Source organism: Trachemys scripta, chromosome 15 (assembly GCF_013100865.1).
Source record: "Trachemys scripta elegans isolate TJP31775 chromosome 15, CAS_Tse_1.0, whole genome shotgun sequence".
Lineage (NCBI taxonomy): Eukaryota > Metazoa > Chordata > Testudines > Emydidae > Trachemys > Trachemys scripta.
Genome location: NC_048312.1, coordinates 31,317,568 through 31,330,715, shown reverse-complemented (window position 1 = coordinate 31,330,715; position 13,148 = coordinate 31,317,568). Strand labels below are relative to the sequence as shown.

At 43.9% G+C, this 13,148-nt stretch overlaps 1 protein-coding gene across 1 annotated transcript in view; it reads right to left on the bottom strand.

The window, feature by feature from the left end:
- HORMAD2 (HORMA domain containing 2) overlaps positions 1 to 13,148 on the bottom strand; it is a 56,915-nt gene that overhangs the window by 25,730 nt on the left and 18,037 nt on the right. Inside the window, exons 9-10 of the mRNA XM_034791691.1 lie at positions 9,429 to 9,580; positions 8,197 to 8,444 (exon numbers count right to left, since the gene is read on the bottom strand). Of these exons, the coding sequence (XP_034647582.1) occupies positions 8,197 to 8,444; positions 9,429 to 9,580 (400 nt within the window). The remainder of the gene's footprint in view (positions 1 to 8,196; positions 8,445 to 9,428; positions 9,581 to 13,148) is intronic.

The following is a 13,148-nucleotide window of genomic DNA, read 5'->3' as shown; positions in this document are numbered from 1 at the left end:
CAAATGTATCCAAGATGAGAAGAAATTATTTGGAAGCGAGTGAAGAGAGTTCCAAGCTAATAATATATGGTTGCAGTGCTCATTTGATGCACCTCCTAGCCAAAGACTTCAGTGTTCCAGAAATAAAGGCTAATGTTGTTGAAATTGCAAAATACTTCCACAACAACTACTTTGCAGCAGCTGCTCTGAAAAAAACTGGGAGGAACCAAGCTAACTCTCCCAGAAGACGTGTGATGGAACTCAGTAGTGGACTTTTTGAGCACTATATCAAGAACTGGTCTAATCTGATGACAGTTTATGAACAAAATCGTGAAAAAATAGATGGCACTGTCACAACCAAAGTTCTCAACATTGGGCTTAAGAGGAATGTTGAACACATGTTGAGAATCCTGAAGCCTATTTCTGTGGCCTTGAACAAAAGGCAGGGAAATAGCTGTTTTATTGCTGATGCTGTTGAAATTTGGAAGGAACTGGGTGAGATCTTAAAAAGAGAAATATGCAATGACAGAGTTAAATTACAAGCATTAAAAAAACGCACGGGATAAGTACTATCTCCAGCTCATTTTCTTGCAAGTATTCTCAATACTTGATACCAGGGTCAGAGACTGTTGAAATGATAATCTCACTTTTAACAGTAGTAGCTTCTTCTGCCGGTGTAGAAAGAATATTTTCTTCCTTTGGACTAATTCATTCCAAATTGAGAAATCGTTTGGGACCTGAAAAAGCAGGAAAGCTTGTTTTTCTTTTCCAGATTATGAACAAACAGGAAAATGAAGGTGAAGACAACTCAGTTAGCTGCTGAAGCCGATATTTTAAGTTTCTCATGTTGACCTGGCTGACATAGTCGATTTAATTTTTGTTTAAAAAAAAAATTTCATATGCTCATTTTGTTAAAATATTATATGTTTGCTATTGAAGAAAAAAAAACAGAATACATAACTGTGACATTCCCCTCTGGTGTTATCTGGACCAGTGATCTGCTAGGCTTCTCCAATCCTTGACTCTGGGAGCCAGCCTTACCCTGCTCTGCTGTGAGAACCTCACTCCTGGGTTGTTCATGCCAGCTACTTGCAGGTGAATGAGACTAGCCAATATCTCCGGTCCCAGACACAACCATAGGAACCTCCGTCTTGCAGTGCCCAGTTATGCCTGCTGGATGCTGCAAGCTTATATAATTTTGTCAATTTAACAAAGAAATTGATATATACCAGGCTTGTTCTCCCAAGCGGAGTCTCTGACACACTGCAAACCAAATGCAGTGCTTCAGGTAGAATAAACAAACAGATTTATTAACTATAAAGGTAGATTTAAGTGATTATAATTCAAAGCATAACAAGTCAGATTTGGTCAAATGAAATAAAAGCAAAACGCATTCTAAGCTCATCTTAACACTTTCAATGTCCTTAAAAACTTAGATGCTTCTCACCACAGGCTGGCTGGTTACTTTTCAGTCAGGCTCTCCCCTTTGATCAGCATTGCTTGGTGGTGGTGGTGTCTGTAGATGTAGGTGGGAGAGAGAGAGAGCATGGCAAAGTCTCTCCCTTTTATCATGTCCTTTCTTTCCTCTTGGCTTTGTCCCCCCCACCCCGCTTCAGAGTCAGGTGAGCATTACCTCATCGCAGTCCCAAACTGCCCAAAGGAAGGGGGTGACTCCCTCAAGGGTCTAACAGATTATTTTGTTGCTGCCTAAGCCAGTGTCCATTGTTCCTGTGAGGCTGAGCTGGGTTTGTCCCATCCATGCCCTGATGAGGTGTGAACTGCCTCTCTGTTCTTGGGGAGTTTTTGCATGGGCTTGCTTTAAGCCATGAGGATACATTTTCAGCCTCATAATTATATACATGAAATTATAACCTTACTATAACATTACTGTAACAATTATTATAACATCACTATAACAACCATGCTCAGCGCATTATGAGCCTTCCGAAGACACCCAACATGACAAACTTTGCATTGGATACCACACAATCATTTTAAAAAGATGAACCTGGGGGTGTAGGGTGTTCCCCCGAGGTACAGAGCGTCACAATAACATTGTTGTTTTAGTTAAATAAAACAATTTAAATGTCTGTCTGGTGACAGTCTCCTTCTAATACAGCATGGCAAGAAAATCCTCCAAATATTAATGATTAACCTGTTGAACTGGAGATAGTTCATCTTCCAATGACTTCATAAATATCTGCTTCAATTACCTTTGGTAAATGAAACAACCAAACAATTATTCATTTTCTGATATAGCTGTAAAACTAATCCAAAACATTTTCAAAATAAATCACTTTAAAAATGTAAAGTGTGTACCTTCTAAAAATGAAACCTACATCTATCTCTGAGTTGTGAAGAACATGTATTAAGGTTATAACAACCAACAGGAATGCACTTTTATGTAGAAATCCACAATTAAATCGAGTCTTCCTGACTAATGATTTAAATCACGATTTAAATCAAATCCACCCTGATTGCAGATCACTCATTCTGAATTTAAATGCTTTCAGTGCTTTTCCAATCCCACTTACCCACCCTCAACTACATGCCCTGCGTGGAAATGTAACAAAGAGAAGATTTTCAAAAGAGGTCAGGGCCAGATTTTTAAGAGGTCAGCACCAAAAGCTGGGGCCAGATTTTCAAAATTGCTCAGCTGCCAGCACCTCCCACTGTGACGTTCACGGGCAGATTTTCAGATCAATGTACACTGAACTGTGACAGATTTGAGACCTGGGAAGTGTAAAGAGTTCAAACAGTGATGCTGAAATGTGCCGGATGGGCATGGACTTTTGGGACAATAAGCTGTTGAGTTTCCTGGGAATCCATGGGGAATGGTTAGTGCAAATTCCACAACCACATTTATGCAAAAACTCAGCCTTTTGAAGCTACGACCTGAGAAGAGAGCCTGTCATAACTATAAAGGGATACAGACTAACACGGCTGCTACTCTGAAACCTATAAAGGGAAGGGTAACAGCTCTCCTGTGTACAGTACTATAAAATCCCTCCTGGCCAGAGACTCCAAAATCCTTTTCCCTGTAAAGGGTTAAGAAGCTCAGGTAACCTGGCTGACACCTGACCCAAAGGACCAATAAGGGGACAAGATACTTTCAAATCTTGGGGCGGGGAAGGCTTTTGTTTGTGCTCTTTGTTTTGGGGGTTGTTTGCTCTTGGGACTGAGAGGGACCAGACATCAATCCAGGTTCTCCAAATCTTTCTGAACAAGTCTCTCATATTTCAAACTTGTAAGTAAACAGCCAGGCAAGGCGTGTTAGCTTATCTTTGTTTTCTCAACTTGTAAATGTACCTTTTACTAGGGTGTTTACCTCTGTTTGCTGTAACTTTGAACCTAAGGCTAGAGGGGGGTCCTCTGGGCTCTTTAAATTTGACTACCCTGTAAAGTTATTTTCCATCCTGATTTTACAGAGATGATTTTTACCTTTTTCTTTAATTAAAAGCCTTCTTTTTAAGAACCTGATTGATTTTCCTTGTTTTTAGATCCAAGGGAGTTGGATCTTGATCCACTAGGAGTTGGTGGGAGGAAGGAGGGGGATGGTTAATTTCTCCTTGTTTTAAGATCCAAGGGGTTTGGATCTGTATTCACCAGGGAATTGGTGAAGAGTCTCTCAAGGCTACCCAGGGAAGGGAATTAGCATTTTGGGAGTGGTGGCAGCGGACCAGATCTAAGCTGGTAGTTAAGCTTAGAAGTTTTCATGCAGGCCCCCACATCTGTACCCTAAAGTTCAGAGTGGGGAAGCAGCTATGACAGAGCCATTGACTGGTGACTACCTGTTCTTAGAGATCAAAGGCCTGAGCTGTATAAATAAACTGCTGAATTGTCCAGGTGGGTCTGGTTCCTGATCTAAAACCTGACAAACGTAACCAAAGGGGCAAACTCACCCTAGGGTTTGAAAGACTGACACAAACCAGAGCCCTGTGTTGGAGCTGGGGGTGACCTCTGATAAGCTTTTAGAATGCATGTAGGTTCTTTTATTGTTTTTTATATGTTTTCTCTGTAATGCTTTTACCGTAAGAATAAATGCAGTTTGCTTTGTGAAAGCTGGTTGGTGAGCACTGTTATGGTCCCTAAAGAACGAGTAAACCACAGGTGCTGGACCCCAGTCAGACCTGCTGGAAAAACCACAGCGAGGTGCAGAGGGACTGCAAGCCCAAACCCCCATCTGAAGGGAGAGAGTGGCAGGTCTCTCCCCAAGGAGAGGTGATGACTGGGAAGCCTAAAACCTAAAGCTGGTGCCCTCGAAAAAGACCAGGGGTGGGTAGGTGGGTGAGGGACAAAGGTGCAGTTAACCCAGAAAACTGTGACACCAACATGCTGAGCTCTTTTGAAAAATCTGACCTCTATGGCTCCCCATTTTCCATGGTTAGTTATTGGTTATGGGAGCACACCATCTCGCTGAATGATGCCAAGTGATGGAGAGGCACCACAATTTGTACATTTCTCTTAAAAGGCTGGGTACAATATAATGGGGATGGTTCCCATACTGGGGTAGGAGGATTGTGGGTTTGTATCAGACAGAGCTAGTGGAATACAGTCTCCACCATCTTTATTTAACTCATTGGCAGGTTTTCAGGCAGCTCCTCTAGATGCATGCAGGCACAGAGTTTACAGCCGCTAGATCAGGGGTTCTCAAACTTCATTGTACTGCAATGCCCATGACAACAAAAATTACTACATAACCCCAGGAGGGAGGACCAAAGCCTGAGCCAACCTGAGCCCCGCCACTCCGTGGGGGGGAGGGGGCCAAAGACAAAGGACTTCAGCCCCAGTCAGGGGGCCTGTAACCTGAGCCCTGCCATACAGAGCTGAAACCCTTGGGCTTTGAGCTTCGGCCCTGGGTAGTGCGACTTGGGCACCAGCAAGTATAAGCCAGTCCTGGCAACCCCATTAAAATGGGGTCACGACCCACAGTTTGAGAACTGCAAAGCTAAATAATGTATTTCTTCTATTTCCTCTTCCCGACTCTTTCAGTGGGAAGGTCTGAAGGTCCAAGTTTGGACACTGCCAAATACAGGGCATATATGGGAGGCCTTTCACCTTGGCAAGGCAGGAACCAAGTCCTACACTCTCCAGTCATTACAGATATTAGGGTTTTAGGCCTCCATTTCCTACACATAATCCCTTTAACTTCCTAACCTACTAATACGTAGCTCACCAGGTTCACAACATAATCCCTGGAACATACCCTAGTAATCAGATTCATGTGATATTCTCTGAGCTGAGATCTCCCATGGCAAGTGACCCTCTAGACTGGCTCAAACTTACTCTGTCATTTGCAGACAAATTTGTTGTTCTACAAATCCCACTAATACCATGTAATACAGATAGATAGGGCCTAATCCAAAATCCACCAATCGTTGGGACTCTTTTCATTGACTTCAATGGGCTTTGGCTCAGGCATCTAGAGAGGTACACACACAGAATAAAACTTCAGATAGATGTGTCAGAGAGATAAGAGGCAGAAATTCACATTTTGATTTGACATGAGGCTTCATAACTTTGAAAAGGTCATTATTGGTACACATTGGAGTCTCTCTTGTTTTAGGCCTTTGGAAGCGGAACAACTATTCCAGAATAAAGTCACTTTTATTTCAGAATCCAGTAACCATACAGGGAGTTATTCCAGAATAGTTACCGTGGAATAATTATTCCGTTATAGCTATGTTGGCCAATAGCCCTGTGTAGACAAGCCGTTGTATTTGGACTGTAGACTCTTTGGGGCAGGGACTGTCGCTTCTTAGGTGTTTGTTTAGCAACTAGCACTGTGGGTCCCTGCTCTATGTTTGAGGCTTCTAAGTGCTACCAGAATACAAATAATAACAATAATGTTTGTGACATGGTTAGGTCTGAGCTGTACAAGACACTAATGTGGAGAGAGTCTCTCCCAGAAAATCTCATGATCTAGAAGACAGACATGGGAGAAGTAAGGACACGCTGGGAAATCCAAAGAAGAGAACACTTTTTAAAATCACCACCATCACCTAGCCTTTATATTGCACTTTACATTTGTAGATCTAAAAGCACTTAACAAAAGAAGTGATCATCATTATCCCCATTTCAGAAATGAGAAAGCTGAGGCACAGGGAGTTGAAATGACTTAGAATAATAGAATAGAATCATAGAATATCAGGGTTGAAAGGGACCTCAGGAGGTATCTAGTCCAACCCCCTGCTCAAACCAGGACCAATTCCCAACTAAATCATCCCGGCCAGGGCTTTATCAAGCCTGACCTTAAAAACCTCTAAGGAAGGAGATTCCACCACCTCCCTAGGTAACCCATTCCAGTGCTTCACCACCCTCCTAGTGAAAAGGTTTTTCCTAATATCCAACTTAAACCTCCCCCACTGCAACTTGAGACCATTACTCCTTCTTCTGTTTTCTGGTACCACTGAGAACAGTCTAAATCCATCCTCTTTGGAACCCCCTTTCAGGTAGTTGAAAGCAGCTATAAAATCCCCCCTCCTTCTTCTCTTCTGCAGACTAAACAATCCCAGTTCCCTCAGCCTCTCCTCATAAGTCATGAGCTCCAGCCCCCTAATCATTTTTGTTGCCCTCCGCTGGACTCTTTCCAATTTTTCCACATCCTTCTTGTAGTGTGGGGTCCAAAACTGAACATAGCAGGGCTGCCCAGAGGATTCAGGGGGTCTGGGGCAAAGCAATTTTGGGGGCCCCTTCCATAAAAAAAAGTTGCAATACTATAGAATACTATATTCTCGTTGGGGACACTGTGGGGCCCGGGGCAAATTGCCCCACTTGCCCCACCCCCCTGTGGGCAGCCCTGGGACATAGTACTCCAGATGAGGCCTCACCAATGTCGAATAGAGGGGAATGATCACGTCTCTCGATCTACTGGCAATGTCCCTACTTATACAGCCCAAAATACCGTTAGCCTTCTTGGCAACAAGGGCACACTGTTGACTCATATCCAGCTTCTTGTCCACTGTAACCCCTAGGTCCTTTTCTGCAGAACTGCTGCCTAGCCACTCGGTCCCTAGTCTGTAGCAGTGCATGGGATTCTTCCGTTCTACGTGCAGGACTCTGCACTTGTCCTTGTTGAACCTCAGATTACCCAGCAATCCAATGGCAGAGCTGGGCATCGAACAGCAAGTCTCCTGAATCCCAGTTGAGTGCTCTAGCCACAATAATGAGATGGAGAAGAAAATTATGTTATTTACCCAAGGAATTAAGGTTTTTCAAATTCTAAAGAAACGGGAGGTCAGTGGAAGAAATAGAGACTTTAACGAGAACCAGGCCAAAATCTATTCTCAGTTATGATCATGCAGTCCCACTGGCATTGGGCTCAGGAGAGGTAATTTAATGCCAGAAAAGGTACATGAGACAATTCTGATATGATAGCATTTTAATGTTCACTTTGCACTGATGGAAATGATGCCACAAAGTTCAGGGTAATGGAGACTCAGATCCGACAGATTTTAAAAAAAGCATTTTTCAATCTGTTTACAGAAGAGGGTGAAGACAATCCAGAAAAGCTAGATTATTTGGCTAAAAACAATTAGCTCCCTGAGTTGATCTCCTCAACAGATTCTCATTCTCAGATTGTGCACTCAGAACAAAAACCTGATACAACTTACAAGTCAACGTTAGGTCACTGTACTACTGGAGAAAATTTTAAAACACTGATCCACACATAGACCCAATGGACAAGAAGAACCAGGATGGGTCTATGGAGAAGTCACATTCAGAGACCATAAATTACAGATATGTAACCTAGTTTCCCCATCATTCTGCCTTCCTTCCTACATTGCCAGTGTGAAATCCTAGGAGTTGTACCATTGATTTCAATGAGGCAAGACTAGAGACATTATTATGATGTCCAAAACAAGAGTTTTAGCACCACCAGCAGCTGTACAGTTTTTCATCCATAGATCTTAAAGCTCTTCACAAGGGTGGGTGGGTGTCATTAGCCTCATTTTGCAGATGGGGAGAATGAGATACAGAGAGAGGATGTGGCTTGCCCAGTGAGTCAGTGCAATGTTGGAAAAAAAACTTTAGGTCTACTGACTTCTAGCACCCTGCTCATGCCACTACAGCACTGCTGCCCTACCTCAGAATACTGCTAAGCGAGAACAGGTTAAAGCTGGAATTCATAGAAAATGTCTCTCTTTTCAGGGGAGACAATAAAGGCAAAGCCCACTCTCCACAGTAACTGCTGGTGACTTGGAGCCATTTCCTTACCTTGGTACTACTCTCTTCTTCGTCACAATCTAACCCTTGATGAGAGATCTCAGTAGGGCCATTCTCCTGGATCAGGCTGCTTCCCAAAGTCCTCATCCTCTTGCTCTCAGTTGTCAATCTTACTTTCAGGATATGAAACCCAGTGGATATGGACCCAACTTTCAGGTTGACAGGGTCTCCATCAAACAACAAGTTATCTGGGCTGCAGTCTTCCTTAAAGCCAGGGGGCTGGTAATCATCAGGAGTTACTGCACAGGGAAGAGTGTCCTCAATTGATAGACTAAATTCTAAGCCACTTTAATCTGCAATGATGGACAAATCCAGAACCTAGCCCAAGTAATTAGGCGGGTCTCTGAATAGATTTAATTGGGGTGTGAAGTGCAAAGGAAACATCCTCCCCAGGACATCAAAGCTTCTGCAGCCCAATGGCAGGAGAAGCCTCCACAAGTCTTTCTGCAGCCCCCTGTTGCCCAGATATACTTGGGTAACTCCACTATCTTCATATTTTCCCCTCACTTTACATCATCTAGCCAAGCAATGAGGTTGTAGAGGTGCAATTGGGTAGCATCTGCTCTACAGAATTTTTATTATTAGTGAAGATACACAAGAAAGAAAGAGACCAGTTTAATCTCAGATTGAAGTTTGTGGGGCTGGCCCGAGGAGGAAAAAAAATCTTTTTATGTGTAACCTTGCAATGGGTTGGTGGTCTAGTGGAAACCTCCTGCTTTGTATGCAAATGAAAATCCTGGCTAATCTCTTACAGAAGTAATAAAAATTCTGTCCTATGATCTATTATGCAGGATGTCAGACTAGATTATCGGAACGGTCCTTTCTGGCTTCAAAGTCTATTAACAGAGCACATTTGATCTGGAGTCACTGAGAGATAATAAACTTGGAACTCTGAGATGCCATTTATACACTCACTTTCTGGATAAATACCAACCTAGCCAAGTATGTTTGCTCCTCATACTGAGGTAAAGGGAAAGGATGTGTCCCTTTTCCATTGCCCAGCTGTATTTCTTAAGTTTGTGACTATTTCCTTAGAAAGCATGTGTCACATCTTTAAGCACTGAATGGGACTATTCTACTTTGCATGCTGTCTCATCACAGCAGCTTTCTGGGTCCAGATTTCATCTTTCTATTCTTTGTTCCCCTTTACCGTGGCATGTGTTGCTCATGGGAAGTAACAGGAGGGGAAATCAGCTTGTCAGGGCAGACCGTTCTCCACTTACCATCATTGTAGTAGAAGAGTTTCATGGTGAGGGTAATGTCATTGGGAAGGGGCCCGAGGTTCTGCATTAAGAGGTACAGCTTACGAATCAGCAGGATGCTGCCTTTCTTAATCTCTTCACTGCTCACCCCCTTTGCAAAGCTCATTTTGGTGCTGGAGCCAAAACAAAAGAGCAACTGAATCATTAATGTCCAAATCCCAATTAAAAATATTCAGCTCCCACTGGTTTGTCTTGCACTATAGTAACAGAGCTTCAGTGCTTTTATGTAGTCCTAGCATGAATAGGGAAGTGACACAGACTTTCAAAAGTGGGAGATGGCATGAAGGAACACAATAGTCCAGAGTTAAGAATTGTGTAATTGACAAGTGAACATATTGTAACTGGGGCAATAAACTTCATTATACAAGTGTCGTGATTCACTTGTTTGTACATGACTAAGTTTGGCACAAACAGCCACAATACAAGTGCCTTTCACCTACTTGACTAGCTTCTAAATAATTTTCCTCTAACGAATGGGGGGAATTGGGTGAGAATCACATGTACAGCAAACTCAAAGAGGTTATGTTCAAGTCCGTCCTGTTCTAATTGAAGTGTGTGGAATGCCCTAACTTCAGTCCTAACATGACATGCTAGTCCAGAGATAAAATTTTCAAGAGTGCCTAAGAGACACAGGACCCTAACTCCATTGACTCTCAACGAGACTTGGGCTCCTACGTGTAGTTTATTCACAGAACAGGACATTTTAATGCAGCCTGTAACCTGTTTAGAAAGTCTTTGCAAGCATACAGTCTTGCTACCAAAAGTTACCAAAAGTTGAGATGATTTAAGAAAAGGCTTTTTTCTGGAAAGATAAAAAGACGTAGCCCTAAGTATGTCTAGTGAGTAGAGTTTAGTGTCTGTAAGCGAATCTTGAAGCTTACAAAAAAATTATTGGTAAGGCAATAAATTGACTTATATGGAAGACCAAAACTACTTTTGGTAAAAAATTTGGATGATGCCTTAGGAGTAAATCTGTCCTTATGAAACAAAGTATACAGAGAATCAGCCATCATATCTTGAATTTTGGTTACCCTGCCAGCCAAGGTGATGACTACCAAACACAAAGTTTTAACAGAGAAGTGATAATGGGAGCTGCGCGAACGGCGAACCGCGGCCACTGCGAGCTGTGGGGAGTCGTGCCTGCGGATGGTCAACATAAACAAAATGTCTTATGGCCCACCAGCGGATTACGCTGATGGGCCACGTGCCAACGGTTGCCGACCCCTGTCTTAGTGATTGCAGCAGTCATTCACCATACTGCAGTGTCAGACATCCAGTGAGGCCTGCAGAGCTGTCTTGGCCACCAACTGGCCTTCTGTAGCCACTGCCTTCAGTTCATCTATGGTCTCCTGAGGAGGTTTTTCAGACAGATGTAAAACCTTTCCCCTGAAGAAAATTGTTTTAGCTAATAAGTCTTGATTATCAGCTATGCAAGTCTGCAAACTAACAGATGAGTAAACTTTTCTCCCCAGAAGATCCATCTGCTTGCGCTCCTTGTTCCTGGGTTTAAGTTTAGGGGGTCCAGGCAGCTTAGAGCTTTCCTAAGTTATCATTACAACCAAAGACCCAGGGCCTGTGTGTGTAACAAAGTAGTCAAACCCCTCAAAAAAGTACAAATGATCTGCCCTCTTAGATGGCAAACTCAAGAATGTCTTTCATTAATAGCCATGGTCCAACAATCCTGGGACACTAGGTGCAGCATGTCAAGAAGTTATGAGACTTCTCCTGGACATTCTCCAGGAGACTCTCTACAGTACCCACCATTCTTTTAAGGAGGTCCTCAAAGGCCCCGACACTGCGTATTGTGGACATATCAGACAGAGTCATGGTCTTGTTAGATGGCCAAGGAATAGGCTGGTCCTCATATTCCTCCATGAGGACATTCTCATTTGCAGGAGCTTCTGATAAGATGAATGAGACTCCCTAAAAGAATCACTAAGGGAAAAGGGCAATTTTACTCTGGATCTTGATGAATCTATTGAAATCCTGGGTGCGGGTGGGCTTCTGAAGGTCTCTCCCTCAGGCTAAAGGGAGGAGTCAATAAACCAAGGGTTCAAGTAAAGGCAGGGGATAACAAATGATTAAACAGGAATGGGAGATGAAGGTCACAGGGTCAAAAGCAGGAAGCCAGAGGGAGACGCTGAGCAGAGAACCCCAGACAGAGCCCACTGCGAACTCTGCGCATATGTGTGCAAAGAAGAAGAAAAACCCCACAGTCACAGAATACTTCCATGTCCAGCATCCTCCTCCTGGTATGGTGGATGGCCAGCTTGGCCAGCGCCAGGAAGAAGTTGACCAGGAGGTCTTGCGACTTCATGGGGCCATGGATAGGGTGTGCAGACATCAGAAGGTGCTGGGGAAAGTGCAGCCAGAACCTGAGGAGAAGGTTCTGGAAGAGCTGGAAAAGGGGCTGCAGACTGGTGTATTCGAGACAGATATGCACCAAGATTTCCATCTTGCCACAGAAGGGGCAAGTAGTCCGGAAGGGGGCTGTACCACACCAAATACACACCTGTGCACACGGTTCCGTGAAGGAGCCACCAACTAATATTCCCGGCGGGCCGTGGAACCAAGGTGGAATACAGACTGATCCACCAGGGCTCCTCACCCCCCACAGATGGTAGGAGGCCCTGCCACTTGGTGTCGGGGCAGGAGACAAGGGTGAGGAAATTAAAAGTATAGAGCACGAGCATGTACAACTGTGTCCTAGGCATGGTTCAAAAACACAGAGGGGGCGGCCGGAGGGGCTAGCAGGTGCAGGCACTTGATGACAAGGCCCGGAGGGCCCGGGGCAGGTAGGGAGCATCCCTAGGTTGGATCTTGAAACAGATGAATAAGCAGTCAATGGAAGAGGCTGAGGTCTCCACAGAGACCAAGAGGGCTAGGTTTGCAAACCACATGGGAAGGGCATATGGTACCACAAATGTGGAAACCAGGGAACGAGACCTTTCTGAAGCACTCCTTCCAAGGCCATTCACATGTTGCTAGGGGAGTTGGAGATCTCCTAGAAGGGCTCCTGATGCCATGCAAAGATGAGGATGAAAATGTATAGAATTCCTTTCACAGAGGAGCTGATTCCTGAGGTGTAGAAACAGGAAGAGCCTCACATCTGACAGCATGAGAGGTAGTCACCAACACCACAGAAGTTGGACATGGAAAAAATTTCATCTTCGGAACGTTCGGCTGTGGTACCAAAAGAGTCCTGGGTACTGGAGATAAAGGAGAGAAATCTAGCAATGGGGACTCCTGTTCCAAAGTGATAGTAGGTGATGTCAAAGCAACCTTAGTGGATGAAGAAGGCAGCGCCCATGACTCCAAGATATATGGTACTGATGCCCACAGTACCGAGATAATATTGTCAGTCACCGAAGGTATAGGATATAGTATCGTAGCTAAGGAACATGATTCTCCCAGTCTTTGAAGACTCACAATAACAATGTGGTTTCAAAGGAGCCATTTTAGACAAGTCCTCTTCTTTGTTAGTACTAGGGATGGCAATCGGTGCTGAGCCCTGTCTGGAGATCTTTGTTCTTTCCTGCCTCTTGCAGCAGGAACTACTGATTGACCTGAGGACAACTGACAAGAAGACTCAGAGAGCTTGACAGCAGCATGAAGTCTTCTGAGGACAAAAGATCTATCTCCCAGAGAGATGCCTCTTATAGCTGAAGCACTCATTGAAAC